At 43.7% G+C, this 27,129-nt stretch overlaps 1 protein-coding gene across 1 annotated transcript in view; it reads right to left on the bottom strand.

The window, feature by feature from the left end:
* The window catches only part of OMA1 (OMA1 zinc metallopeptidase), a 661,753-nt gene that overhangs the window by 48,341 nt on the left and 586,283 nt on the right, over positions 1 to 27,129 (bottom strand). Inside the window, exon 8 of the mRNA XM_086952966.1 lies at positions 21,591 to 21,740. Within this exon, the coding sequence (XP_086809092.1) occupies positions 21,591 to 21,740 (150 nt within the window). The remainder of the gene's footprint in view (positions 1 to 21,590; positions 21,741 to 27,129) is intronic.

The following is a 27,129-nucleotide window of genomic DNA, read 5'->3' on the forward strand; positions in this document are numbered from 1 at the left end:
AGTGGGTCCCAGCTCTGAAGGCCACAATTGATCACCCCACATCTCCACTCCCTTACCGACAACCATCACCTCTGTTTTTGTGGCATTTAGCTGGAGACAGTTGCCTGTCAACCAGCTCGCCACCGCCTTCAGTCCGGACTGAAACCTAGGGGCCTCAATCTCCGCGTCCCCGCTGAGAGTAACCGCCAGCTGTGTGTCGTCGGCATATGAGACCAAAGTTAGGCCCCACTGCCTATCGACATCAGCCAGCGGTCTCACGTAAAGATTGAACAACGTGGGACTCAGCGAGGACCCTTGCGGACCCCCCATGGCCAGCGGTTGGAAACTGGACTTGAAGGGAGGGATGGCAACACAGAAGGAGCGGTCATCTAGAAAGGAGCGGAACCATTGCAATGCCTGACCGCCAATGCCAGTCTCCTCAAGCCGATGCAGGAGGATGCTGTGATCTACCGTGTCAAAGGCGGCGCTAAGGTCTAACAATATAAGCGCCGCCGTTTGACCAGCATCCAGCCTTGCATGGAGATGTTCCACCATCACGAGTAACGCGGTCTCCGTGCTGTGACCAGCACGGAAGCCGTTTTGTGTGGGGTCGAGGGCATTGGTCCGTACAAGATGTTCAGACAGGGCCAGATTGACATGGGCCTCTGTGATCTTAGCTGGCCAGGGTAGCAGCGAAATGGGGCGATAACTTTCAGGCTTGGACGGGTCCAGGGAGGGCTTTTTGATAATTGGGGACACCACAGCTTGCTTCCACTTAGCTGGAACTACTCCCGTTTCCAAGGAAAGGTTAACAAGGGAACACACAGCTGAACGTCCCATAAAAGCCTGATCTCGAAAGAGAGCAGGCCTTACTGGATCGGATGCAGATCCAGATTTGACTTGCAACGCAAGTTTATCAAACCCGTCCAAGGTAAGGGGGGGGAAGACAAGCAGAGTAGTCTGATGGGGAGTCCCACTGGTGCTTTCCCGACCGGCCCCTATGCTAGGGAATGTCCGATAAATAGCTTGGACTTTCCCCAGGAAATAAGAAGCAAGGGGTTCACAGTGGGAAAGGGAACTTACGGTCGTAGAGGTAGTCCGCTTTGCCATGAGATCTTTTACGGCCTTAAAAATGGCTTTTGACGGATTAGTACTGTTCCGGAATTCTGCGGCATAAAAGGCCGCTCGAGCTCGACAGATAGCCCGATGGTAGAGCTTGACGGACCTGGCATATTCAGCTTTTTACCGACATAGATGCGTACCAATGGCACTTTACGGTTCGGGGGTCTGGGGTCATTGTCGCCATGGAGAACTACAAGTGGCGGAAAACGACTTTCTAAAAAGGCTTCTCGGTCTACCCACTTCAGCATCCAATGAGCTAGTTCATCATGAAGTGGGGCTTGCTTTTCTGACTGATTTGATAGGATTAAGGCCCTTAATGTCCTGGAGATCTATCTGGGCCAAGGAGGAAACTGGCTTTACCAAAAGAATTATCAATGACTGCCTTCTTTTAGAGAAACGTGATAAGATCCCATGGCTCAACTATGTTATTACCTCATATAGAGATGTGCTCTGAAAGGATGTTTCCCTAGACCCTGAATGTGCCACTGAGCTCTCGAAGCAGGAACTCAAACGTATCTATTTGGGAGCCAAGACTAAAGAGCGTAGTGAAGCCAGTAGCCATTTTGTTACTCACCAATTCTATTCTAATAACATTCTAACATATGGCTTTAGTAAATATCTTAAAATTGTTATCTGGCATTCCCACCAGTATGTGCTTACTAGATTGCGTCTAGGTATGGTTCACAAGCTGGTGGCTTTTCCCAAGATAAAAAAGCCTACGACTACGCCCTGTCCCTGTAATGGGATCTTCAAGCAGAGCACTGTACACATTTTGCTTATTTGCCCACTATATCTGCATCTCCGTACTGTATACCTTAAACCCCTTTTTAAAGAGCATTCCGTGAGAACTGTTGAAGCCGCTATGAAGTTTTTATTTGTTCTTGAGGATCCAAGGGTGTGCTTTTTTACAGCGACATTTATTCTTAAATGTATTTCGGCAAGGAAAAGTATGGAATTCAGTAGCTAAATTGGGTCTAGTGCTTTCCGTAATATTCTGCTTATGCCTACCCGCTTCCTCCCCATGTGCCAGTTTTTTATTATCACTGTATTTTTTAATGTGTATTGATGTGTATTCTTGTGCTTTTATGATTGTTTTTAAAATGATCGAATAAAGTTTTGAATTGATTCAAGAATAGCTTGAGAAGTAACAGCATTTTGCACTCCTTTTGGTTGTTTTCGTTTTCGCCACATGCCATTTGGATTGGCCTCTGCAGCAGCAGCTTTCCAACGTTTAATGTCACAACTTTTTGGAGATATGCAAGGTATCATTTTCTTTCAAGATGATATTCTTATTATGGGCAAAAACTCTCACCAACATGATTCTAGTTTGAGGAAAGTGTTAAGTGTTCTTGATGACAAAGGTCTTACTGCTGAAATTTAAAAATGCAAATTCTCAGAAAATAATGTAGTATATTTAGGGTATGAGATTAGTGAACAAGGTATAAGGCCTAAGACGAAATTGGTAAGAGCTATTTTGGATGCTCCCGCTCCGAAACCAAAGGATGATTTAAGGTTATTCTTGGGTTTGGCTGAATTTTATTCAAAGTTTGTTTGTAATTTTTCTGAAAAGACCCATCCCATGAGAAATTTATTGAAGAATAAAGTCATTTTTACTTGCACTGAAGAATGTCAGAAAGCTTTTTTCATTATAAAAAAGCTATTTGTAATGCTCCCAATTTTCAAGGTTTTAATCCTTACACTCATACATTTATCACTACAGATGCTAGCTCCAAAGGTCTTGGAGTAGTGTTAACTCAAAATTCCGACAACAATCAGGAGGTTGTCATTGCATTTGCATCTAGATCTTTGACTCCCACAGAAGAAAAGTATTCTGTAATAGAAAGGGAAACTTAAGCTGTGGTTTGGGTTTTGGAGCATTTTAGAAAATATGTATGGGGTAAAAGTTTCTGCATCAGATCATAAACCTCTTACAAAATTACTCACTACAGAGGGTCTCAACAAAGCTACTGCCAGAATTGCAAGACTATCCATGCGTCTGCAAGATTTTTTATTTGAAATTCATTACGTTCCTGCAGCAAAAAATGTGATTGCAGATTTTCTTAGTAGGTTTTCTTTACCTAGTATAGAATCTGATCGCAATTCTTGGAATGTTTTTTCAGTTGCAAATGTTATTTCGAATGAAAATTTCATGAACAGTATTTCTCAAGAACAATGGGTAAAAGCTGATTCTGAAGACAGTATTTTATCTGATGTTAAATCAAAAGTCATTGGTGGTTGGAGTAATTTTTGTAAAAAAAATCTTCACGATGATTTATGAGATTTTTGGGAAGTCAGATATGAACTTACAATTTCTGAATATTTACTTCTTACAGGAGACAAAATTATTCCTCCTGTGTCTTTAAGAGGTCAAATTATAATTTGTCACATGAAGGTCATCCAGGAATTTCTCGCACCAAATCTAGAGTTAGAGATCAATATTGATGGCCTGGAATTGACAATAATATTGAGAAAATTGTCAGATCTTGTATAAATTGTGAGATGTCTGAGAAGTTAAAAAAAAACATTGAATCCACCGTTAGGTGTGGTTACTTTCCCAAATCTTCCATGGGAAGATTTAGCATTAGACATCATAGGTCCTATTAACTGGTTTGATGGTACTATAAAGTATATTATAGTACTTATTGATTTATTTTCTAGATGGTTTGAACTCAAAGTTGTTGACAAAGTGGACACCAAGGATGTAATTGACTTTTTAGGTTGTATTTTTTTACAAGAAGTTTGTCCTGCCTCCATTTTAATGGACAACAGTGCACAGTTCAAATCTAAAGAAATGTTAAGTTTTCTTACATTTAATGGTATAAAACATAAATGAACCCCACTTTATCATCCTTCCAGTAATGGAAGACTTAATGGAGTCATTAAAAACACTCTGCAACTGTGTGTCAAATCAAAACTTTCTTGGGAAAGTGAACTTAAAAAAATGTTATGGGCTTATAGAGTAACACCCCATTCTTCGTAGGGGAAAAGCCCTCTTTCTCTTATGAGGTGTAGGACTCCGTTATCTAAGAATCCTGGTTGGATGAAAAGAAATGAAATGTCTTTTTATGATTTGAATGATATTAGATCAAATCTTGCTTGCTTACAAATCAAGAACAAAGTTTATTATGATACTAAACATGGTTCAAAACCTGTAAATTTGAAAGTTGGTCAGTGGGTTTGTATTAAAAGTGCTAAGAAAGTACCTAAGGGACACAGTATGTTTTGTGCTCCAAAAAAGATTGCAAAAATTCATCATAATTCTGGGACTTTGGATAATGGAGAAAGATGGCACATGAGTTGTTTAGCTTTAGCACATTCCGCTTTGAACTTGCCGCTTGAACTTGCAACTTGTTGCTTAATACTTGCTGCTTGTGCATTTACACACAGAAAAATAAATAGTAGTGTAGAGAAGAATCCCAAACGTCGCCAATGAAATGTAGTATTCTTCAAATGAAGATTCAAGAATAGCTTGAGAAGTAAGTGTATTCCATTAATAAAAGCACGTCTGGTAAGGTCAGCTGTCAGAGGAAACTGTCCAGTTGGATTCCAGACTACATTCCATTCCAATTCAAATAGAACATAGAATAGTAAACACATTCAAAAGGCTACACTAAATTAAAGAGATACACTTACCAAAACAGCATATATTACAAAGGACTCACTGTATTGCTTTGCTGAGTATTGCCATGCTGCTAGCCTGCTCCCAGACACTGAACTGCCTAGGCACTGCTGGACTGCCAAGAGGGACCACTCTTATTGCCTCTAGGGTGCTGGCCTCTTTGGTTTCTGCTGCCTGCCATGTGGTCATCCTACCAAAGGTCTCCCAGGGGCCCAGCACGTGGTGAGTGCTGGTTGCTGCCCCTGACCCCTGCAACCATAGTGCGTGGTGAAGTGCAACATTGGGCAAATCAATTTCCTTTGCCTATAGAAAAAAATAGTGCATGGTGAGCGCTTTGAATGCAGCCCAAGCCCGAGGCGTAGGTTCAACCTGCAATAAAACCAGGAGGAAGCACTATTGATTGGCCTGCAGCACGTGCAGTGCTGCACGTTCCTTCTGGGGTCTAAGCAACCATATTCGTTCACTGCCTTCCTGGTCCCGCGGGGCCATTATTGAAACGTAAACTGTGAGTATGTTCTCAGCACGAGGCAAATTACCATATTCACTATTGTAGGTGAGCAGGTGGCCCAGGAGCCTACGTGATGGGAAAAGGGACATTAGATACCCAATAACAGGAGCGCAGGTGCCCCCTATGTGTTGTTTATGGTAATATATAGTGATGTGCATATGTTGACACCGCATTTATGATCCCAGTGCAGCAATGGTGTTTTCTGTAACATGTGCAACCTATAAAGGGTTTACTTGATTGCACCATCTATGCGGTTATGACCATTGCCTTATGGCAAAGTGATTTATGATTTAGATGATGTCATGACAATCGTCTGGTTGGCGAAGTGATTTATGTGATTATGGTCTAAAGTGTTTAATGCACAATACAAAGCATATTTTTATATACCCTTGCGAGGAGTCTCTTTTTGTGGTGTGCCTGGTGTGTGTTGCGTGTGTACATTGTGTGTTTCATGTGTAAGTTGCGCAAACGCCTTACACATTGCCTCAGGATAAACCTGACTGCTCTGCCAAGCTACCAAGGGGCTGAGCAGGGGTTATCTTGTGTGTCTAACTCCCTTACCCTGACTAAAGTGGTGGGTTCTGCCTGGCTTAGGTGCATACCCTAGCCAACCAGAAACCCTATTTCTAACAAACGGCAAAAAAAAACAATGGACAACATGGTCCAACAGTTCACAGTGTCTAATTAGGTGACAGCGTCAGACTCATAGTCCTTTGTGACTGTTTTTAGCTCCTGTTTCTTCGTCGCTTGCAGCCTAAATAAGTGTATTCCTTTTTTCTTGTGACAATGCGTGGTTAATTTTGGAGTTCCTGTCAGAGGGAGTGCCGAACTGTGCCCTGCTTGCCTGATTGTCTGCTGTCCCTGGAGAGTTACGCCCCTTCATTATGGGGTCTGTACAGGCCCACAAGCCTGAGCTTTTATTGCATTGATCGTCTTTTGACTAGGATTGGTTATGAGTGTTTTCATTGATGCCCCCAGGGGTCTATATTGGTGTTTAAGGCTGAGAGAGCCTTGAAGTGGAAACAACCCAGGTGGCTGTTTTTTCACCCCATTTTCATAATAAGGCTGGGACACCGGTAAATTTGAAGCTCTGCCCACTATTGACTTGCTGGGCCCCCAGCACCAAATACATCAGTGCCCTACGCTGCACCTCACTTTCAAGCGCTTCCCATAGGCACAAATTCAAGATAGTGCCAGCTGCCATTGCTGGGGTTTGACTGAGTCTGCCTTGCTAGTGACGATGAAAGATGAGGATGATGCCCAGTATGAAGGCGATCCCTTGGCTTCCTTCCAATGGGATGAAGACTTATACGATGCAGTAGATGCCTAAATCTATAGGGTGGTGGAGGTGGTTATGGCCGCCAGGTGGCAGCCCGTGGTGCAGAAAATTGTGTGCAAATAAGCAAGGTGTCCGGTTCCCAGGGGAAGGAGCCCCGGTCCCCCCGCCCAGTCCCCCCCACCGGCCAAGCCAACAGATACCGACCCAGTCCCGGCCAAACGTCCATGTGAAGCAGGGGTTGATCATGAAACCTTTCTGCACCTTACGCAGGCATTCCTGGTCCAAGACAAGCCTTCTCCTCTGCTCAAAGACTCACCTGATCTGGCAAAAGGGTCCCCTGACTTGTCCTCGCCTACCCCCCAGATGAATATGCTCATAGGGACACTGATGATGATGTTGGCCCTTCTAGGCCTTGGCGCCCCTGTTCTACACCTCCTGCCGCTGGCCCCAATGCTCCTGATGATGGGTCAGACACACTTGATCCAGAGGAACTCCTCCATCCCGGTTTGTCTGAGTGGCCCCTCCACGAAGGTGGCAAACTACATGGCAGGGCAGATAAAAGCCCCATTGGGGAAGGAAGCCTGTAACAGCCTTAAGGCTGAGTGCCCTCACCCCTCGTTGAAAGGGAAGGTAGCCCTGACTCCAGAGTTAGTCTTTCTTGGCCCAGTTAATGAAAGACCCTAAAAAGGACATTGACGGGTCCTGGCGGGTAGGCCCGGATAAGCTCCCGGATGCCCTTGGCCCCTTAACTAAGAGCCTTGACCTGGCAGAGGTTGCCAAGACTTTGGGATCCCTCATTTCCCTGGAGGTCCTCTCTGGTTGGGCACGCAAAAGCCTTCATAGAAAATCCGAATTGCACACTGTCCACCGAACAGAGACTTCCCTTCTTAATGAAGGTGGACCCAAAACCAGGGGCCCTCGTTGACTCAGAGACGGGGGCCGTGGCACAAGGGGGGGCTCTTTGGTGAGGCTTTATTAAGAAACTTGAAAAGTTTGTGAATACCATTACTTCACTCGCTAAAGCCCAATCCTCTATTAAAGGGTTTTTTCCTCCCAAGATTTCTGTGATGCCGGTAGAGGGAGGAGGCGCTTCTCCCAGTACCCTCCTAGAGGGCAAGGCTCCACGAGCAGGATATATCAAGACAAAGCCCCTACTGGAAATTTTTACCCGATCCGAGGACGACTCTTCAGAGGCCTGGGACACAAGGGATTCAACGGTACCTCCACTTCAGGTGAGTGTTTACCGTTCTTCCCTCAAAAGAGTAGGGGGCTATCTGGCTAATCTTTTCCATGTTTGGCAGTCAATCACAAGCAATGCATGGGTCCTGCAGATGGTTCAGGGGTTTCACATAGAGTTCTGCAGTTCCCCATGTCAGATTACATGGCCCAGACTGCTCACGTTCTCACAACAGAAGGCGGAATTTGTGGATGCAGAAGTCACCTCGCTCCTCCAAAAGGGGGCTATTTGTCCCACCACCCCAGCGGCTTCATAAGCAACCTGTTCCTAGTAGACAAAATCGACAGGGGTCAGAGACCAGTAATAAACGTATGCAAATTCAATGAGTCCAATGAGTGGCTGGTGTACAAAATGGAAGGGATCCACCTCCTTCGGGACATTAGTCCGACATGGAGTGTCCTTGAGACAGATTGCTCGCCTGGTGAGTCTTATCTCGTCATCCATCCAGGCGCATATTTCTGGTACCCCTGCACTATCGTGCCCTTCAGAAACTAAAAGGCAGCACATCTGCGAAGGGGCTTCACTTACTTCCAATCTGTCGCCATCTTGAACAATGCGCTGGAGGAGATTTTCTGGTGGCTTTCCCACATGGAAGCATGGAACGGGAAGTAGCAATTCGTCTCCACTATGGACCTAATTATAGAGTCAGATGGCAACAGGTGAGGCTGGGGCACTCAGTGTGACGGCTTCTCCACAGGAGGGTTGAGGTAACCTCCAGAACAGAGATTACACATCAACTATTTGGAACTTTTGGCAGGGTTCTTTGCGGTCCGGGGTTGAACCAGAGACCATATCCAGTCCTATGCTCTCCTTCTACCTCTCTGGGGTCCCCCTAGAAGACAAAATGGGGGCATATTTCTAGAAGCCGCCCCCTCCTCCAGGTCAGGGGGGACATCCTGAACCTGGCCCTCCTACCCAGTGTCTGGACCCTTAGGCAGGACCTGTGCCTGACACACCAGGACTTCCGGGGAGAAACCTTCCCCCGCCCCAAGGGAAGCACATTCCTCATGTGTTGTGTGAGAGTTTGCCTGGCGCAGATCTCCAGCCTCCTGTCCACCTGACAGTGCGTGAAGACCCCCCACCCAGGCCAGAAGTGTCCTCACCAGAGTCAGTCCTGGGGTGCTTTGACCTCAGATATGGCAACCCATGACCCATTGGTCCTCTCACTGGGACTTTCTCCCCCCTAATCCCCTTTGTCTGGACTTCTGCACCCTCCCGCTTGGAGGGGTACTACCAGAACTGGTGGGATGCTTGTCACTGCTGGCCCCGCAGCCCCAGCTTTCCTGACACTAAGGGATCCCCTCAGCAGATGATCTCCTAGTAAAGACTAGGCCCCCGTCCTGGTGTTCACTTATGGAACCAACCAGGCTCTAGGACTGGTTTTCGGGAACCCAGGAACTCAGCACACCCCCTCACCTTTGAGACAGGACAACGGACCCTTCCCCCATCCCACTAAGCTGGGACCTATCTGGGCCACCACAAACTTCCCCCATCTCCCAGAGTTGGGGAAAACCTGAGCCAACCCCTTCTGGATCACTATCAAAAGCCTATTCAGACCCTCTGGAATCCATCAAAAGGTCTGCCTCCAGTGCAAGCTCCCTAGAGTCAGAAAACTCACACTCCACTGGGTGTTGACATAGCTCTAGAAAATAGGGACTGAACATATGCTCTCCAGCAATCAAACCACACAGTCCCTCACATGTGTTAACCAAACTACCCTTCACCTCACCATCCAGTGCCTTGGAAAAGTACCCCACATCAGCCTCCTAAGATTAGTGAGACAATGCCTGACTGTTTATGTCACCCAACCCACACTCTTCTAGGTGGGCTCCATACTCACACACCAGGTCTTCTACCGTGGGGGAACACCTCTCCTTGCATCTCTCACCTAGAGTCAGTAAATTGTCCCTCCACCACTAGGAATATGATCCCTGGTGTCAGTTTCCCAATCCACTTCAAAGACCTATGCGCACCACTGGGGCTACCTCATAAACCTGAACACCCTGGTGCATGTCAACCTCTTTCTTGAAGTTGGCCACCAAGTCTCTGGGTGTGTTGAGCTGGATTCTGCTGCCCTCATGGCTTCCATCTCCAGCCCAGCCAAGCTCAGTTCATGAGCTACACACATTTCCTTTTGCTTGGTTAAGGCACTCCTGGGACGGAGCACAGACGCCGAGGCTGCCCACGGATGCGGTTGAAACTGACAATTGAAGTCTTGAAGGAGATACGTGACCATCTGGCGCATGATCCTTTAATGAAGTGGTTTGCAGGTACGAGAGATGACAGCAACCACTCGGCTGGGTTTGATAAACGAATGAGTTGATGAGTGGTTTCCCCATCAGCCCTGATGAATTTGCCAAAAACAGGCTGGCAACGAAACATGTTGGACTTTCGTGTTTGAAAGTGGGCCTTTCTTTTAACTAGAGGACACTCACTGCATTAAATAAAGTATGTCTTGCATGAGAGTGGTACCCCATTTTCACTGTGAGAATAATAATTCTCTTTTCATGGTTGGGTACCAGTGGGCACTGAGCGACACAAGCATTCTCAGTGATGTTTGACACGTCCTTTGATTCATTTCTTATTTTTTCCTGATCTCTCACCTTTGAGGAATTTCAGCACACACCTTCTTTTTCTGTTTGGTCATTAAAGCAACCAATGATGATAACAAGGGCATACTGGTGAGTATTATCCAGCAGCTCCTTGGGGGTGCGTATGTGAGGTGCTTTCTGGCCTTTCTCACAATTGTTCTGTTTCACACATTTATGTGATGGTTCAAAAACACCTTTATGTGTGTATGTTATGTGGTTATTGACATTCTTTTTAAATGGAATAGTCGGACCAACAGGTCACTGGCAGTTAGCTGGACCTGTGGGCGAAGTCAAAAGTTGTTGAAAAACTCCCAGGGAGTCTTAAAAATATTAGAATATACGTTCTACAGAGGTCAGGTCTTGAGGTGTTTATAAATTAAGGCACTCCTGGCCTCAGCCCTCTCGAACTCCACATGGAGCTCTCAGAGCCTCCACTCTCATGCTAAACACATCCCTCGTTGCTCGCCAGGTTATCCTCATTGATAAACAGGGCTGCCTCTTGATCTCCTCTTCACAGACAACCCCATCTCCTTGCAGAAAACCCTCAGCTCCCTCATACTATAAATATGCTAGTACCAGTGGTTAACTTCCATTCTGTCAAAGCCTCTCAGGTGCAACTAACCAGAGTTCCAAGTAGCAATTAAAAATCCAGAAGAACACCAAAGAATATAAGAATGAAAACAGTACGCAGTTGCGTAAGAGTCTGCACTCAGAAGAAGTGTACACCAATTATTGTGTGTCAAGTAAAAATACAATTTTATTTCTCACCGCTGATTACCAATGTTGAGCATGGGGGTCTCTAGTTGGTAGTGGTTTGCACCCTTTCCAAGTACGGACCCTTCGTTCTAGTCAGGATAAGGAAGGTACACACCTAGATAACCCTTGCTCAAGCCCTTGGAAGCTTTGCACGAGCAGACAGGCTTATCTCAGGGGCAATGTGTAAGTATTAGTACCAAAACACACAGTAACACAGTGAAAACACTACAAATGGACACCATCCCATGTTTAGAAAAATAAAGCATCTTTATCTAAACTAAACAAGACCAAAACGACAAAAAAACAACAAACACAACTCAAAAGATCACTTTTAGAAGGTGTTTAGCAATTCTGTCCATAGAAAACTATGAAGGCATGTGTTTTTTCACAAAGTACCTTAGGATGTATTAAAATTCACCAAAGAAAAAAGCAGCAGATGAGCGATGAGTGGGAAAACACAGTGATGCGTTGGTTCCGCAGTCCTTGGGGAGGTGATGCATACGTTCTGTGTTGAGCCGCCTCCAGATTGTAAGTGGAAGCGATGCGTCGAATTCCAGGCAAATCAGGTTTGAAGGTGTCAAACTTGGCGTGCAGGTGCAATGCATGGAAAGTGGCGGCGATCCAGACACTGTGTCAATTTCTGCAGCTGAAGACAGGTGATGGATGGATTCTTTCAGGCGCATAGCAGGACTTGCGTTGGACTCAAGCTCTGACTCCACGCAAGCCCAGGAGTCAGAGCTTGAGTTTCCGATCTCAGAAACTTGACATTTGGGGCTCGTTTGGGGCTCGAATGCAGTGATTTTTCGTGACGCACACAGGCGCTGCGTTGGTTTCTTCAGCTGCACGGCGGCGGTCTGTGGAAATTTTTCTTGCACGGTTGTGCTGCTTTGGAAAAACAAGTGCTGCAAGGGAGATTTCTCAACAGGAAAGACAGCAAAACAACCACCAAGGGCCCAGAAACTGGCAGGTCAGAACTCCTACCAGTGGACTTGAAGGTTGCTGTAGGTGAAGTCTTTGTGTCCCTCGGACTTCTTAACAGGAGGCAGGCTCTACATCAAGCCCTTGGAGAAAAAGTCTTTGTGTCCCTGAGATCTTTTAACAGGAGGAAAGCTATACATCAAGCCCTTGGAGAAGCTTCTCAAGCAGGTTTCAGAGCAATATCAAGTCTTTGTCTCTTTAAGGCAGAAGCAGCAATTGCAGGCCAACCCAGCAAAGCAACACACATCAAAGGGGCAGTACTCCACCGCACAGCTCTTCACCTTGGCAAAGGTTCCTCTTGATCCAGAAGTGCCCTAAAATCCTAGGGTCAGTTACAAACCAGACGTTGATTCCACAGGCAGGAGAGACACCGAATGGTAAAGCAAGAAAATACCCACTTTCTAGAAGCTGCATTTTCAAGCACATAATTTAAAAACCAACTTCACTAAAAGATATATTTTAGGGAAACTAAACTCCTATATATTGTCCTACTTGGAATTTAGAATTGTAAAAGATTACAAGGCAGTTCCAATGATCACCTATGAGAAAGACAGCCTTTCAACAATGAAAAACGAAATGCACAGTATTTCACTATCAGGACATGTAAAACACATCACAACATGTCATACCTGTCACATACACTGCACCCTGCCCATGGGGCTACCTTGGGCCTACCTTAGGGGTGACGTACATGGAAGAAAAGGGAAGGTTAGGGCCTGGCAAGTGTGTGCACTTGCCAGGTCGACATGGCAGTTTAAAACTGGTTGCCCAGACACTGCAGCGGCAGGTCTGAGACACTTGTGAAAGGTTACTTGTGTGGGTGGCACAGTCAGGGATGCAGGCTCACTAGTAGCATTTGATTTACAGGCCCTGGACACACAGTGCACTTTACCAGGGACTTACCAGTACATCGAATATGCCAATCATGGATAACCAATCATAATCATAATTTATACACAGAGCATATGCTGTTTAGCACTGATCAGCAGTGCCCAGTGTCCTAAAGCCAACAAAAACAGGGTTAGAAAAATAGTAGGCAAAAGGCAAAAAGTCTGGGGATAAACTTACAAAAAAGGGCCGGGTCCAGCAACATCGTTAGGTGTTTTAGGAACTTTTTCAGAAGGCTATATGTATTTTTGTTATAGTGAAGACTGTTATTTGAACGTAGAACCAGAAGGAGAGAGTTGAGTATTTCTGAAGAAATTATATAGTTGATAATTGAAGGACAAAGACTTATTTGGCATATATAATTATGAGAGGAAGAGGATATGTTAAGGATAGTTTTTGACAATAAGGTTAGGTAGAAAGAATGGCTGAGGAGATTTCTGAAAACAGGAAAGAAATTCAGGAAGAAAGAGTAAGGATACAAAAAGGGAAGAATTTAGGAGACAGCAAGACCTTTGTTAAGAAACAATAGGAAAAGGAGAAGAGCGGTTGGTGCGGAAGAAGAATATTGGTCTCTGTCAGAAGATCAGGGTGTATCCAATAAAGGTCCAGGTAGTCAATGCTTAAAGAAGAAGCAGCATATGTCTGTAGATGAGGTATCTTTTACATCAAAGATGGGAGTCCAAAGCAGCTCACAGGGAAGAGATGACCGAAGCGGCACGAGTTCCAGGCAGGTTAACCCTGCAAATGAAGAGAATTTTGAAAGAATACAAGCAGATAATAATGAGGAAATTGATGAATATATTTTTGATATTTATTGATTTTGAGCGGGAACTGGAATTATGGCGATTATAAGGAATATCCTCGTACTGAGTTTAGTGACAGTGAGAACAGCCCAATTGACCCTGGAAAAATTGCAAACAATCCATTGGGTCAAAAATTGTTTGATCCGAAGAACGTCAGGCTCCAAAGAAATTCCAATTGGTGGCCTTAAGGTCATGTGGCAGAATAGATAGGTCAAAGAATAAAAAAACTTCTAGAGGGAGAGAAACGGAATGTCTTGAGGGCGGAGTGTACACACCTTATAGTTGGTGAAAAAGACACTATGATGCCCAATGTGGATCCCAAATTGATACCTTATTTGTTCAAGCTGGGTAGAAATCATAGGAAGGGTCTACAATGTTCTTTAAAACAGGCTGCGGCCAAATTACTAGCTGTCTTGGGCTCACTGGCCAGAATTTGTGACTTGATAAAAGATACATACGTTAATGGTGAAGATATTGAAATAGGATTATTAAGACGATGGACCCAGCGAGCAATACGTTTTTAGGGAATGCGAATGCTAGCCTAATACCTGAAAGGAAGATGGCAGGGTTGTTTTGAATAAGCCCTAAGTTAGAGAATTTGGAAAGCAAGGGAACTGCAGAAGAAACCAGTGGCCTTCTTTGTGGTGACGATATGATAAAGTAATTGGGAAAATACATATCCACATTTACGGCCTTAGATAAGGCTCAGACCACGATGCACAAGGTCTTTGAAGGAAATCTATACTAATATAATAAAGAGAGAGCCTAGACCTCTGAGGAGGGTAATCTCAGGAACCACAGCCCCAATCACAACACTCAATACAGCGTTGGAAAGGGCAGTTGCAGCAGAAGGACATAGGCTATGCAGACGCCCACCATATACATTTAAAAGGTAAAAGAACCGTGCCAGCACAGTAGTCCCTTGTGGGCGTGTCTGCGTTGTGCTGTGGGCATGTGCTGGGGGCATGACAAACGCTGGGGGTGTGTGGTACGTTCCGCCCTTCATGCCACGTCTCATATTGTGTGCTAATCCCACCCTGCTCCCTTTAAATACCCCTGCACCCCATAATCATAACCCACCCGTACTCCTTAAAATACCCCAACGCCCTTAAACACTAACCCATCTTAACCCTATAAATATACCCTGTACCCCATAACTCAAACCTATCCCTAAACCCTAAAAATACCCCTGTACCCCAAAACCAGAACCTAGCCCTGAACCCTATAAATACCCCTGTACCTCAAAACCCAAACCTACCTTTGAACCCTAAAAAAATCCTGTACCCCAAAACCAAAACCTAGCCCTGAACCCTAAAAATACCACTGTAACTCAAACCTACCCCTGAACCCTAAAATACCCCTGTACCCCAAACCTAGCCCTGAACCATAAAATACCCCTGTACTACAAAACCCAAACCTACCCCTGAACCCCAAAATACCCCTGTACCCCAAAACCCATACCTATCCCCAAACCCTAAAACGACCCCTGTACCCCAAAACTATATCTGAACCCTTAAAATACCCAAACAACCCAAAACATATACCTCAGTACCCCAAAAACATATACCCCTATACCCATACTTACCTTATCCAAACATTAAAAAAAAACATGCTTTTACCATTAATGCATTTACAACGAATTTCGTTGTAAATGTATGCGTGGTAAAAGCATATAAAATGTAATGCCATGCGTTATAATGGCATTGCGGAGTCATGGTACTTTCGTAATGAAAGTATGCGGAGTGATGGTATGAGGAAAGAAAGTTCCAGAATAATAGGTGTTTACCCTCCCCCGGTAAGTACATTGGTGGCACGGCGGCCCACATCTCCAGCAACATACTCATATTTTTTCACCACCCATTTGAAAAATGCACAGGTCTCTCTCATTGATGGCCAGCACGACATACACTTTTAGACACACCTCCCGCCACAACTTCTAGAATTGCGTACTTTAGAGCTGGGGAGCTACGTTCAAATCTCGGCATCAGCTCAACATCCTGTGATTCCAGGCAAATAGCTTTGTCTCCCCGTGCCTACCACAAATGAATGTGTTCTTCTGTAATGTAAATTGTGCTCATGCCATGTTGTCGAGTTTGCGCTATATAATATTGCAAGGAAAAATAAAGTAGGGAAACTCGAGTTCACACACTACTGAACGCGCACTCTTAAGTGCATCAGCAGTGGACTGTGAATCGGAGCGTTTCACAGGCCTGTCACAGATAAGAAATGCTATCAAAACGAAATCCTACAAAACAATATACTACTGGCCGGCAGCAATTCATACCCAGACAACGTCGGGACGGGCTGCTAGTAATTTATAAAGTAGGGCAGGAAGGTGCAGCAACTTTCATAACGAGGATATTATAAGTCCCAGATGGGTCAAGGACGAAGTGTCTATAGAATAGGATAAGGTTCTGTAGGATTATATCACAAAATAGAAAGAGTCAGCTGAGGCAAATATTCAAGAGGAAGATGTCCCCAATCCCCTTCAACAGGTGAGTATGGAGGCTATTTCTGTTTCTTTCCAAATAAAGGTGGGAGGGAGGTTGAGACTGTTTCCGAAAGAGTCTGATGGCAACTATAAGAGGTTACAAAACAGAATTCATTTAAGTTCTTCAACAAGGGAGAGTCGAGGGAGCTAGTTTTCAAAGGAAGATGAAAGACAGATAGTCTATGAAGAAATACAAGAGATTTAAAAAAAAGGGTGCTATATTGAAGGTCAACAAGAAAGGAAAAGATTTTGTTCGTTCTTAGCTTCTGGTCTAAAAGAAAGACAAGGGATGGAGACCAGTGTTATATTGACAGAAGTTTAAAGGTTTTGTGACTTACTACCATTTTAAGATGGAAGAGATGCATATGCTAAGAGACATTTTACAAAAACAGGATTGGATGGTAAAATTAGCTTTGAAGGATGCATATTTCACAATACCTGTGATATAGAGAGTCAACAGTTTCTACAGTTTAGGTGGAACAGACAACTTTATCAATTCAAGTGTCTTCCTTTTGGTCTTTCATCATCCTGTGGTGTTTTACGAAGGTAGTAAAGCCAGTAGTGGGGTTGTTGAGAGAACAAGGTGTGAGGATGGTGATTTATTTAGATGACATTTTTATCATGAAGCAGGACTTTTGAAGAAGCATTTGATTATGGTGAGAGGTCTGTTAGAGAGTTTGGGTTTCCTTGAGAAATCGATATTGAAATCAGCACAGCAGCTGGAGTTGTTAGGCTTCATCATCTATACAGAGAAGGTACAAATGTATTTACCAGACAGTAAAATAAAGTTGATCAAAAGGAAAGTCATTTGTGAGGAAGACAGGAAGTGTCTTTGAGAGAGATAGCTCAGTAATCGTCCTCAATTCAGACAGTTTTCCCAGGATCTTTACATTACAGGGCATTTCAAAAGATCTATGATATGAGAACAATGTAAGGGTAACAGAGGAAGTGAGGGAAGAGTTAATTTGGTAGTTGGAGAATTTGGAAGCATGGACTGGTCGAGTTATTATTGGAACAGTTTCATATTTTGTTTTAGAATCAAAAGCAAGAACGCAAGGATGGGGAGAAATGGGGAGAAATGTGTTTAGGTCAGGAAATAGGAGGAAGATGGAGTATGAGGGAGAGAGAGGAACACAAATTACTTGGCGATGACGGTTGGCTTGTTTATCTTAGGCAGTGTCAAGAAGTGTTTACAGAGTTGTTTGGTCCTTCTAAGGATAGACAATATATTAGCAGTAACTTTTATAAACAAACTAGGGATGTGCAACAGCCTGCTGACTTCGGGGTATTCAATTGGGAAGAAATCTGTCTAAAATATCTGGGGATTCGATTATGTCATACTCCTGTAGATTTGCTGGAGGGCAATATTGGTGTTGCAGTCAGAGGACTACAGGGTAGTGTGAATTTCTGGAGAATACTGCCACTTTCTGTTGTAGGAGGATAAGTGGTAGCAAAAATGGTGGCATTGCCCTGATTGCTTTATCTTTTCACAAGACTGCCCTTGATGAGCCCTTCTAAAGTTTTGGAGAAATTAACTCTCAGTTGGAATCTCTGAAATGGGGAGCAGGTAGGCAAAGGGTGGGTATGGCTAAGCTACAACAGCCTAGTGCACAAAGGGGATTAGTGGCACCATATTTATTACCTCGCAGCACAATTACAATGGTTCACACAATGTATTTATATGTATATAAATCCATTCGAGGTAAATCTGGACCACAATTTTAGATGTGCTGTACAGAACACTCTTTACCCCGGTTAAAGGTCCAGTGCGGGGAATGCACACTGAGTTGCAAGTTGTACATCATTGTTGGTGTCGAGTTCTTCAGCGAACTCATATTCTGAAAACGTACTCCCCTGATATATATATATATACCATTGAAAAGTTTGGAGCAGATCAGTCCGGGGGGGAGGGGGGGGGGTATATAGAGGCGCTTGATCAACTGGACTAATTATAGGGTAAATAGGGTAAGTGATTAGTATAATGATGTGGTGCTGCTTCCATTTGACGAATTAGCAGCAGCTTATGAGATTCCACGAGGGCAATTTTTATTGGATTTTGCTTTGATTGCTGGAGTGCGACGCCATTGGGGTTTAGGCTTTGAAGAGCCTCTATTGCACCGTGCTTGTCAAATGCTGTGTACCACTACAGCTTGCATGAGGGAAGTGTTGTGTCTCTATCCGGCTTTAAGAACTGGCATGATAACGCCCCTTGGGGGTCTAAGAGAGAAATGGGAGGAGGACTTGTCACAACCGATACCAGAACATGAATGGACTAAGATTCTTGCAAACACTAGAACTGTGTCTAGAAATGCGAGATTTAAATTGATTTTTTTTTTATTGGCAATGGGCATATCTAGCTCCTGGGAAAATAGTCTGGATATATCAGACTAATGTAGCACCCCCTAGGTTTGGGGAACAAGGGGTGGAGATGTTGCATATGGAGTGGTCATGTTTTCTATTGGAGTAATACTAGAAGGAGTAAGTATCCTGCATTATTAAAGTTAGAAAAAAATCAATTGCATGTGCCCCTATGGTCTGCCAGCACGGGGGATTCCTAAGATCAGCTAAGTGTAAAAGTACAACAAGGTTCATTGACCTGGCCCTGGTACTTGTTAGAGGGGAGGTGACCATGAATTTGAAGGCGATCAGGCCTCCAAGGGTAGCAAAACGGAAAGAGGAGTTGATTTTGTGGGCTGGTTATGAGAGCTTAGTATTATACTAAGTGAAGTAAGGAAGGGTAAAATCAATTAAAAAGGTACAAACATGGGATCAATTATTGGATTCCTTTTAAAATGTAGATATGAATGATGAGGCTGGGGGGGGAAATGAGTAGTAATATAATGAGGCTGGGGAAGAAAACGAGTAGTAAAGTAATGAAAATGAACTGTGTATTGGAAAAGTACGGTTCACTAAATATAGTCCTGGTAATAAAATGTATTTCTCAAACTAACATATGTAAAACTGTAGGTACCTTGCGAAATAAGATGTGACTATATATGCTGTAAAGGGGGACAGGACTAAGGGGGTGAGAGGTTGGGGAAAGTAGTTATTGTAATGTGTATGTTTCATTAAAATAATATTTCTAAAAAAAAACTTATATATACAAACTAAGGGGAAGCAGATTCAATAAGTTGTCGGACATTGCAATAAAGTTATGGGTATTTGCCAGGAACATGAGATAGACTTGAAAGGACAATATTTGTCAGGGAAACAAAAGGTGGTGGCAGATTGGAATTCTGGGCATATCAGGGATTACAGCAAGTGGATGTTGAAAAAGGAAATCGTATGGGCAATAGAGTCCGATTTAAGTCTGATAGAAGTGGATTTATTTGCTTCCCGGTTGACTTACCGAAAGGAGAATCATTTCAGTTGGCATCCGGATCCAGGGGAGATGACAATAGATGCTTTCACACAGAATTGGAGGGGTCTGTAAGGATATGCTTTTTTAATGCAGGTGAGGAGACAGAGTTGTCGACTGATATTGGTGACTCTTTTTAGGAACACACAGATATGGTTCCCATCAGTCATGGAAATTACTATAGAAATTCAATTGTTGATAAGGTCATGCAAGAGAATGCTGATAAGTGTGGATAGATGGGAGCATCCTTTGATGAAAGCAGGTGTGCTCAACCTTCTAGTATGGAAAATATTCAGGAGGACTTTCAGGAAAGGCTTCAGAGCTTCTCAATGAGTCCTGGGCACCAGGTGCAAGGAAGAGATTTCTGGGGGAAGGGGAGGTAAGGAATATCTAGGTACCTTGGTACATGGAAAGGGGCTTGGATCCGGTGGAAGCTGATGAAATTGAGGTAGCCATTTTTTTGGCACAGTTGTTTAGCAAGGGTTTTTCATAAAGGACGATCAATTGTAACATGCCATCGATTGCAAGAGGATATTCCCTTTTAGAAGGATTATCTATAGAAAGAAATCCATTGATTTGTAGAGTGATGAAGGGTATTATATTAAAATGACCACCAAAATCAATATGTGACAGATTTTGGGATGTAAATGTAGTTTTGAAATTGTTCATTGATTGACTAGAAAATAGATTTCTTCCTCTGAGGGAATCGTCTTGGAAACTAGAATCAGTGTGTTATCCGAGGAGATGTCAAAATGTTGTGTAGTTTGGTGCATTAAGGAATATGAGATGAGAGTGAAGGAGCTTAGAGTAGGATGGTGTAACACAATTGTTAATATCATACGTAAAGTCATAAGGCCTGTATCAGTGGCAACCATTGCAAGATTGGTGAAGAGCTTGATGAGGGAGGCAGGAGTAGATGTTTATATTTGAAATCAAATTCTTTCAGGTGGGAGGGGGCTAAGGCTTCCAGAGCTTTTTGTTCAAGAGCACGATTGAGAGGAAATATTAAAAGCTGCAGATTGGTCGAATGCAGAGGTGTTCAGGAAATTTTATTTTAAACCGGTTGAGAATGTGTCTAGTTTTGTTTTAAGAAGCTTTGAGCATGCACAATGCTACCCTCCTGTCTTGTCTTAATATGTCGATTCTCATTGCTGTTTTGAATAGAGAATCGTGATTTTTTTTAGAGACAAGGAGGCTAACATTATCCATCCCTCCCTCCCTATCCCAGCGAGGCGAGAGAAGGAAATAATATTTTGATATAGTATATGAGAAGTAGAATAAATATGATGATGAGGAAGAGAAATTATATCATTTTAGTAAAAAATATAGAGAGAAATAAAAAACAGTATTTAAATGTGTTTTTTCCTTTATTTATATGTAAATTAGGATTCGATGTTGGAAAAAGCAGAAAAGAGAACAAGCGGGTTATCCAGAGCAGTGCCAAAAGAGGAAGAAGATGGAGTGTTGGAGAGTTTAATAGACTGGAAGTTCTAAGTTGTTTATGCTGTCATTTTGGGTTCCAAGTTGGATCTTTAATGTGTGCTCCTTGAAATGGTAAAAAAAAGGTATGCATAATGCTAGCCTACTTGTCTTTAAAAAAAATATGATTATCTAGTCACAATAGCAATGAGAATCAGTATTCTCTACACTCCTGGAATTTGTAGCCTGCAAAAGGATGGATTTCAGTGACTTCTTAGAATGCTTAGCATTTCTTTGACTAGGTTCTTTTATATTACCAGGAGTGCTTAGAAAGATCCTAAGGGGAACCTTCATCATAATGGAATGACATAAGCAACAAGGAACGACAAGCAGCAACCCTACACACAAGTCCTAGTGCATTTAAAATGTAAAATATATTTCTGCTGAAAGAACACTGAATACATGCAGGAAGAACTAGGATCCTGAATCAACAACTAAATTATGCTAAATATTTATTTTCAATGACGTTGAAGGAGTATTAATGTCCCCGTGTCCTGCTTACCTCAGGGAGAAGCCTGTACAAGTGTTCGGCTCTGTTTTCATGGGACGGGTGCGTGGACAGCCACTCTGGGATCTGAGGAGATCCTTCCAAGGTCGCTAACAAATCCATCTGCTGCCAAAAAACTGGACCCGATCTTACGTCAACGCAAGCCTGAAAGAGAAGGCCAGATGTGCAAATTAAACTGATGGCCGGAAAAAAAAATCCAGATACCAGATGGTACATTTCATTGGCATTTATTTGAGACATGGAATTTGTAGGATTTTATATTTCAATCTCTTCTTCACTAGATTTTAATCCTCAGGGAGTTTAGGACTTCTAGAGAAGTACAACATATTGATATTTTCATTATGGGTATTTTGTCACTCATCATGTGTATTGTTATCCACATCGATTTTACTCAATCAATTTACAGTCCTCTGTAGGGTATCTGTTAATCCACTGACCCACCAGATGGGAATATACAATTATCTCAATATTGAAAGGTTTTTGCATTTGTCACCCCGAGTGGGATGGGTATGCTCAGGCGCGAGTCCCATGCTCTCCACACCACTGGAGTCAAGCTATCCTGGTTGAAGACGGCTGATAGCCAGAAACCGGTCCTAGGATGCTTGATTCCGGTCCAGGAAAGACATGGCTTGGCAGTTCCGGCTGGACTGTTCCCATGAGGCACAGGGTCAAGGCTGATTTGCATATAGCCATGTCTGAACTGGGGTGGTTTGGAGTGCAAAAAAACGATGGATTTGGGCCCGGATCTCTGTACTGGGGTGAATGTATGACATTGTTCTGCATTCTGTCCATCAACTGTGGTTTTTGCATTTGTCACCCCGAGTGGGATGGGTATGCTCAGACGTGAGTCCCATGCTCTCCACACCACTGGAGTCAAGCTATCCTGGCTGAAGACGGTTGATAGCCAGAAACCGGTCCTAGGATGCTTGATTCCAGTTCAGGAAAGACATGGCTTGGTAGATCGGGCTGGACTGTTCCCATGAGGCACAGGGTCAAGGCTGATTTGCATATGGCTATGTCTAAACTGGGGTGGTGTGGAGTGCAAAAAAACTATGGATTTGGGCCCAGATCTCTGTACTGGGGTGAATGTATGACATTGTTCTGCATTCTGTCCATCAACTGTGGTTTTTGCATTTGTCACCCCCAGTGGGATGGGTATGCTCAGACGTGAGTCCCATGCTCTCCACACCACAGGAGTCAAGCTATCCTGGCTGATAGACAGAAACCGGTCCTAGGATGCTTGATTCCGGTCCAGGAAAAACATGGCTTGGCAGTTCGGGCTGGACTGTTCCCATGAGGCACAGGGTCAAGGCTGATTTGCATATGGCCATGTCTGAACTGGGGTGGTGTGGAGTGCAAAAAAACTATGGATTTGGGCCCAGATCTCTGTACTGGGGTGAATGTATGACATTGTTCTGCATTCTGTCCATCAACTGTGGTTTTTGCATTTGTCACCCCCAGTTGGATGGGTATGCTCAGACATGAGTCCCATTGCTCTCCACACCACTGGAGTCAAGCTATCCTGCCTGAAGACGGCTGATAAACCGAAACCGGTCCTAGGATGCTTGATTCCGGTCCAGGAAAAACATGGCTTGGCAGTTCGGGCTGGACTGTTCCCATGAGGCACAGGGTCAAGGCTGATTTGCATATGGCCATGTCTGAACTCGGGTGGTGTGGAGTGCAAAAAAAACATGGATTTGGGCCCAGATCTCTGCACTGGGGTGAAGTGTATGACATTGTTCTGCATTCTGTCCATCAACTTTGGTTTTTGCATTTGTCACCCCGAGTGGGATGGGTATGCTCAGACGTGAGTCCCATGCTCTCCACACCACTGGAGTCAAGCTAGCCTGGCTGAAGACGGCTGATAGCCAGAAACCGGTCCTAGGATGCTTGATTCCGGTCCAGGAAAGACATGGCTTGGCAGTTCAGGCTGGACTGTTCCCATGAGACACAGGGTCAAGGCTGATTTGCATATGGCCATGTCTGAACTGGGGTGGTGTGGAGTGCAAAAAAACTATGGATTTGGGCCCAGATCTCGGTACTGGGGTGAATGTATGACATTGCTCTGCATTCTGTCCATCAACTGTGGTTTTTTGCATTTGTCACCTCGAGTGGGATGGGTATGCTCAGATGTGAGTCCCATGCTCTCCACACTACTGGAGTCAAGCTATCCTGGCTGAAGACGGCTGATAGCCAGAAACCGTTCCTAGGATGCTTGATTCCGGTCCAGGAAAGACATGGCTTGGCAGTTCGGGCTGGACTGTTCATATGAGGCACAGGGTCAAGGCTGATTTGCATATGGCCATGTCTGAACTGGGGTGGTGTGGAGTGCAAAAAAACGATGGATTTGGACCCAGATCTCTGTACTGGGGTGAATGTATGACATTGTTCTGTATTCTGTCGATCAACTGTAGTTTTTGCATAAAGCATATATAACACCCATATAAGAGCTCCACGTATACAGAGAACATGATGGTGTGATTTACTCATGCTAACAGAAACCTTTGAAATACAAAATGCACTTGATTTGTTTGTAAACAGCTATTTAGGAGAAAAGGGCTACTTCTTGCTAATGCCAGTTGTGCCAGCCATGTGTTATTAGAGGTCTAGCTGGCAAACCCTTATAATGTTTGGCACACAAACTGTGCAACAAGCACCATATAAAAAGATAAAGAATCTTCAAAATGTAAGAAAGTGTATTTCTTTAACATACAGGAGAGTTTCATCGTTTTCTACATTAAAAATCTAACTGCATTGAGAGGCATTACTTAAAAGTGACGGCTTTAGAACACGACCTTAAAAATAGTGATGCCCCACCACCACCCAGTATGACAACAGTGCAATAAGATAATTAAGAGGCAAGTCAGTTGCCATGTGCACCCTATATGTGCATTGAGTCTTACAAGAAGCAACATTATAGTCTATTGGATTTAGACACAAGAAAGGTGTCTGGATAGCACATACCCTGAACTGACGTATTTGAAAGTGCTCTCAAATGCACTAAGGAAAAAAAGGAAGTACAGTGGAATGAAATATTTGTCTAGGGTCACACAATTTGGTATAGCGAGGAAGCTGGGAAAAATCCCAGGTTTTCTGATTTCACATTGTTCAATTCAGCCCCTAGCTGGGTATCGTGTCCCCTCTCCTGTTTTAAATCAAAGATGAATCTCTTTTCTTTGATTCTGTGTGCATTAGTTGAGAATATCTGTAGCAGGCAGACGCCATATGAAAGATCGGCTGGTTTAGGGCTCCAGAGTCCATAAGGAACCTCAAGCTGAACTGGAGCCAGGCATCAGGCTGGAACGTGTTCTTTTCAAGCCTCATAACAGAAGCCTGGGCAAGAACCCTGGTAAAGGACCACTGGACTAACACTGTCGCTGCACAAGTGATGTGCTTTGCTTTATGAATCCAGACTTTGGGAATCGAATACCAAACCTTTCTCCAACAAGTTGCCATTCCAAAATGGGAACATTTGTGCTCCAGATCTACGAGATCAAACTGGGGGACAGTCACGCGCACTAAAGATAGGCTTACAGAATAATCAAGCACTAAACGGTGTCAGTGCTGTGCACAATTTCCGGCTAGCCACACTTCCCATGGGTGAGATGCCAATCTGGAAGAAGTAATGATTGTTTTGCTCACTTTAGCTTGGAAGCGGATATGCAAGAAGCGGATACGCACCAAGGCACCAGCTCTGAATGCTTGGGTCAATGGTCTCTTCTTATGAGAAGCTACAACATACGGCACGTGATGCACGCAGCAAAGGATGACAGATTATATCTCTCATGAATCAGAGTAAAAAAGATAAATGTAAAATCCATCCGAGTTTCAGGATGCATATCACCGCAAACTGTGGATAACATTAATCTAGAACGATGCATAACGTGCTATGAAAACTAAACAATGCAGAGATCAGACAGAGCAACACCAAAGGTAAACAGCAGTGGTGGCCCACGAACAAGACTACTTGCCGTGTTGTTGTGAGCTCGAGAGGATACCATCACTGTGGATTTGCATCTAACGGGACAAATCGCTGACAAGCCCGGGGAATCGATATCTCTGTCATCTCATAACAAAAAGCAATACATCATAGCAGCTGTGGCGGTAACATTTGCATTCAGGCCCTCGATCACGAGGCCTGATGATCGACTTCCAATCCTTTCTTCAAGACTCAACGAGAGACAAAACGTCAAAGGTGAATGAATATCTCATAGCAGGCCCAAGAAGTTCAGTCACAGCTCACGATTCACAGAGAAGAAAGCAGGCAGCCGTGTTTCCTACATTAAATGAAATTCCGACACAACCACAGGAGTGAAAACAGAATGTGCAAGGAATAGTAGTTTATTACATTTAAATGTACATAGGATTCAGCAGTGCAAGTAGCGTTGCACTTACTGATTCTCTAGACTGATTCAGGATACAGAATATAGCCTTCAATAAAACACACTCAAAAGGACACTCTCCATATCAAGTAAGTATGTAAGAGGGTTTCTTTTTTATTGGAACGAATTCAGTCATGAGCACAAAAGCAAGCTGGGATATTTACCTCAGGACTAGTTCACTTATCTCTCCTCTTTGCCCTTCAAGACTGTCGCTTTAAGGTATTTCTTCGCGCATACAGCACAAACTTTACAGGTGTTTTCCACTGAGGTGGGGGCATCATCTTCCTTATTCGCCCTCTGCAGACTATGGGTTAGAGCCTTCTTACAGGTTTTAAGATCTTTATTTTTTATGTTTGGCTAGGAAGCATATATTTCTGCAAGATGTATTGTTCAAAATTATTTCAAACGTACACAGAGTGGGCTTTACATCCACCAGGACGAGTGATATTCTCTCACCTCATGATATTGACTATTTGGGGATTATTTCTCCCTTCTAGGAAGTGCTTGCATTGGAAAGCATGAGGGACTATTTTACATTAGAAAATTATAGTCAGTTGTCACGTTGCTCGTCACATTCAATTCTTACTTTCCATAAGTACTCTATAAAGAAACCAACTCTTTTTTAAAAACGTTTTTTCCAGCTTTGGAAAAGTCATTAGGTCAGGTCTTAATGTAATAAATAGCCCTTGTGAATGCCAATATGTTTGTCTTAGTTTTATAATGAGATTGTTGGCAGAATATTAAGCTACCAACTGGGTCAGGGCTCGGAGTAACTGGTGCCCAAGTAAATGGATCAGTATATGCATATTGGCAGCATCATTGGAGGGAATATTGCTCTTTGATTCCAAACCCCTTTATACAGTGGCTACTCTACATGTGATATTTGAACATACTGAGGAGAACCGGACTATTTGACCTCCTATACTGCTTTTCCAGACCGGCGATCTCACTACTGAACCCCATGCAAAAGACCAGCCCTGATGAAGTCGTAGGGACATCTCCCAGAAACAAAGAACCACGTGTTGGCTAAGGCTAAAAGAAGGTCATCTGAAGAGGATGAAATAAAACACAACACCTGAAGACAAGACAAGAGATCAATTGTTTATTATCAATTCTGATTATTTCTGCACAAAGCTGTAACTGATTTGAAT

Source organism: Lissotriton vulgaris, chromosome 1_1 (genome assembly GCF_964263255.1).
Source record: "Lissotriton vulgaris chromosome 1_1, aLisVul1.2, whole genome shotgun sequence".
In the NCBI taxonomy this organism is placed as follows: Eukaryota; Metazoa; Chordata; class Amphibia; order Caudata; family Salamandridae; genus Lissotriton; species Lissotriton vulgaris.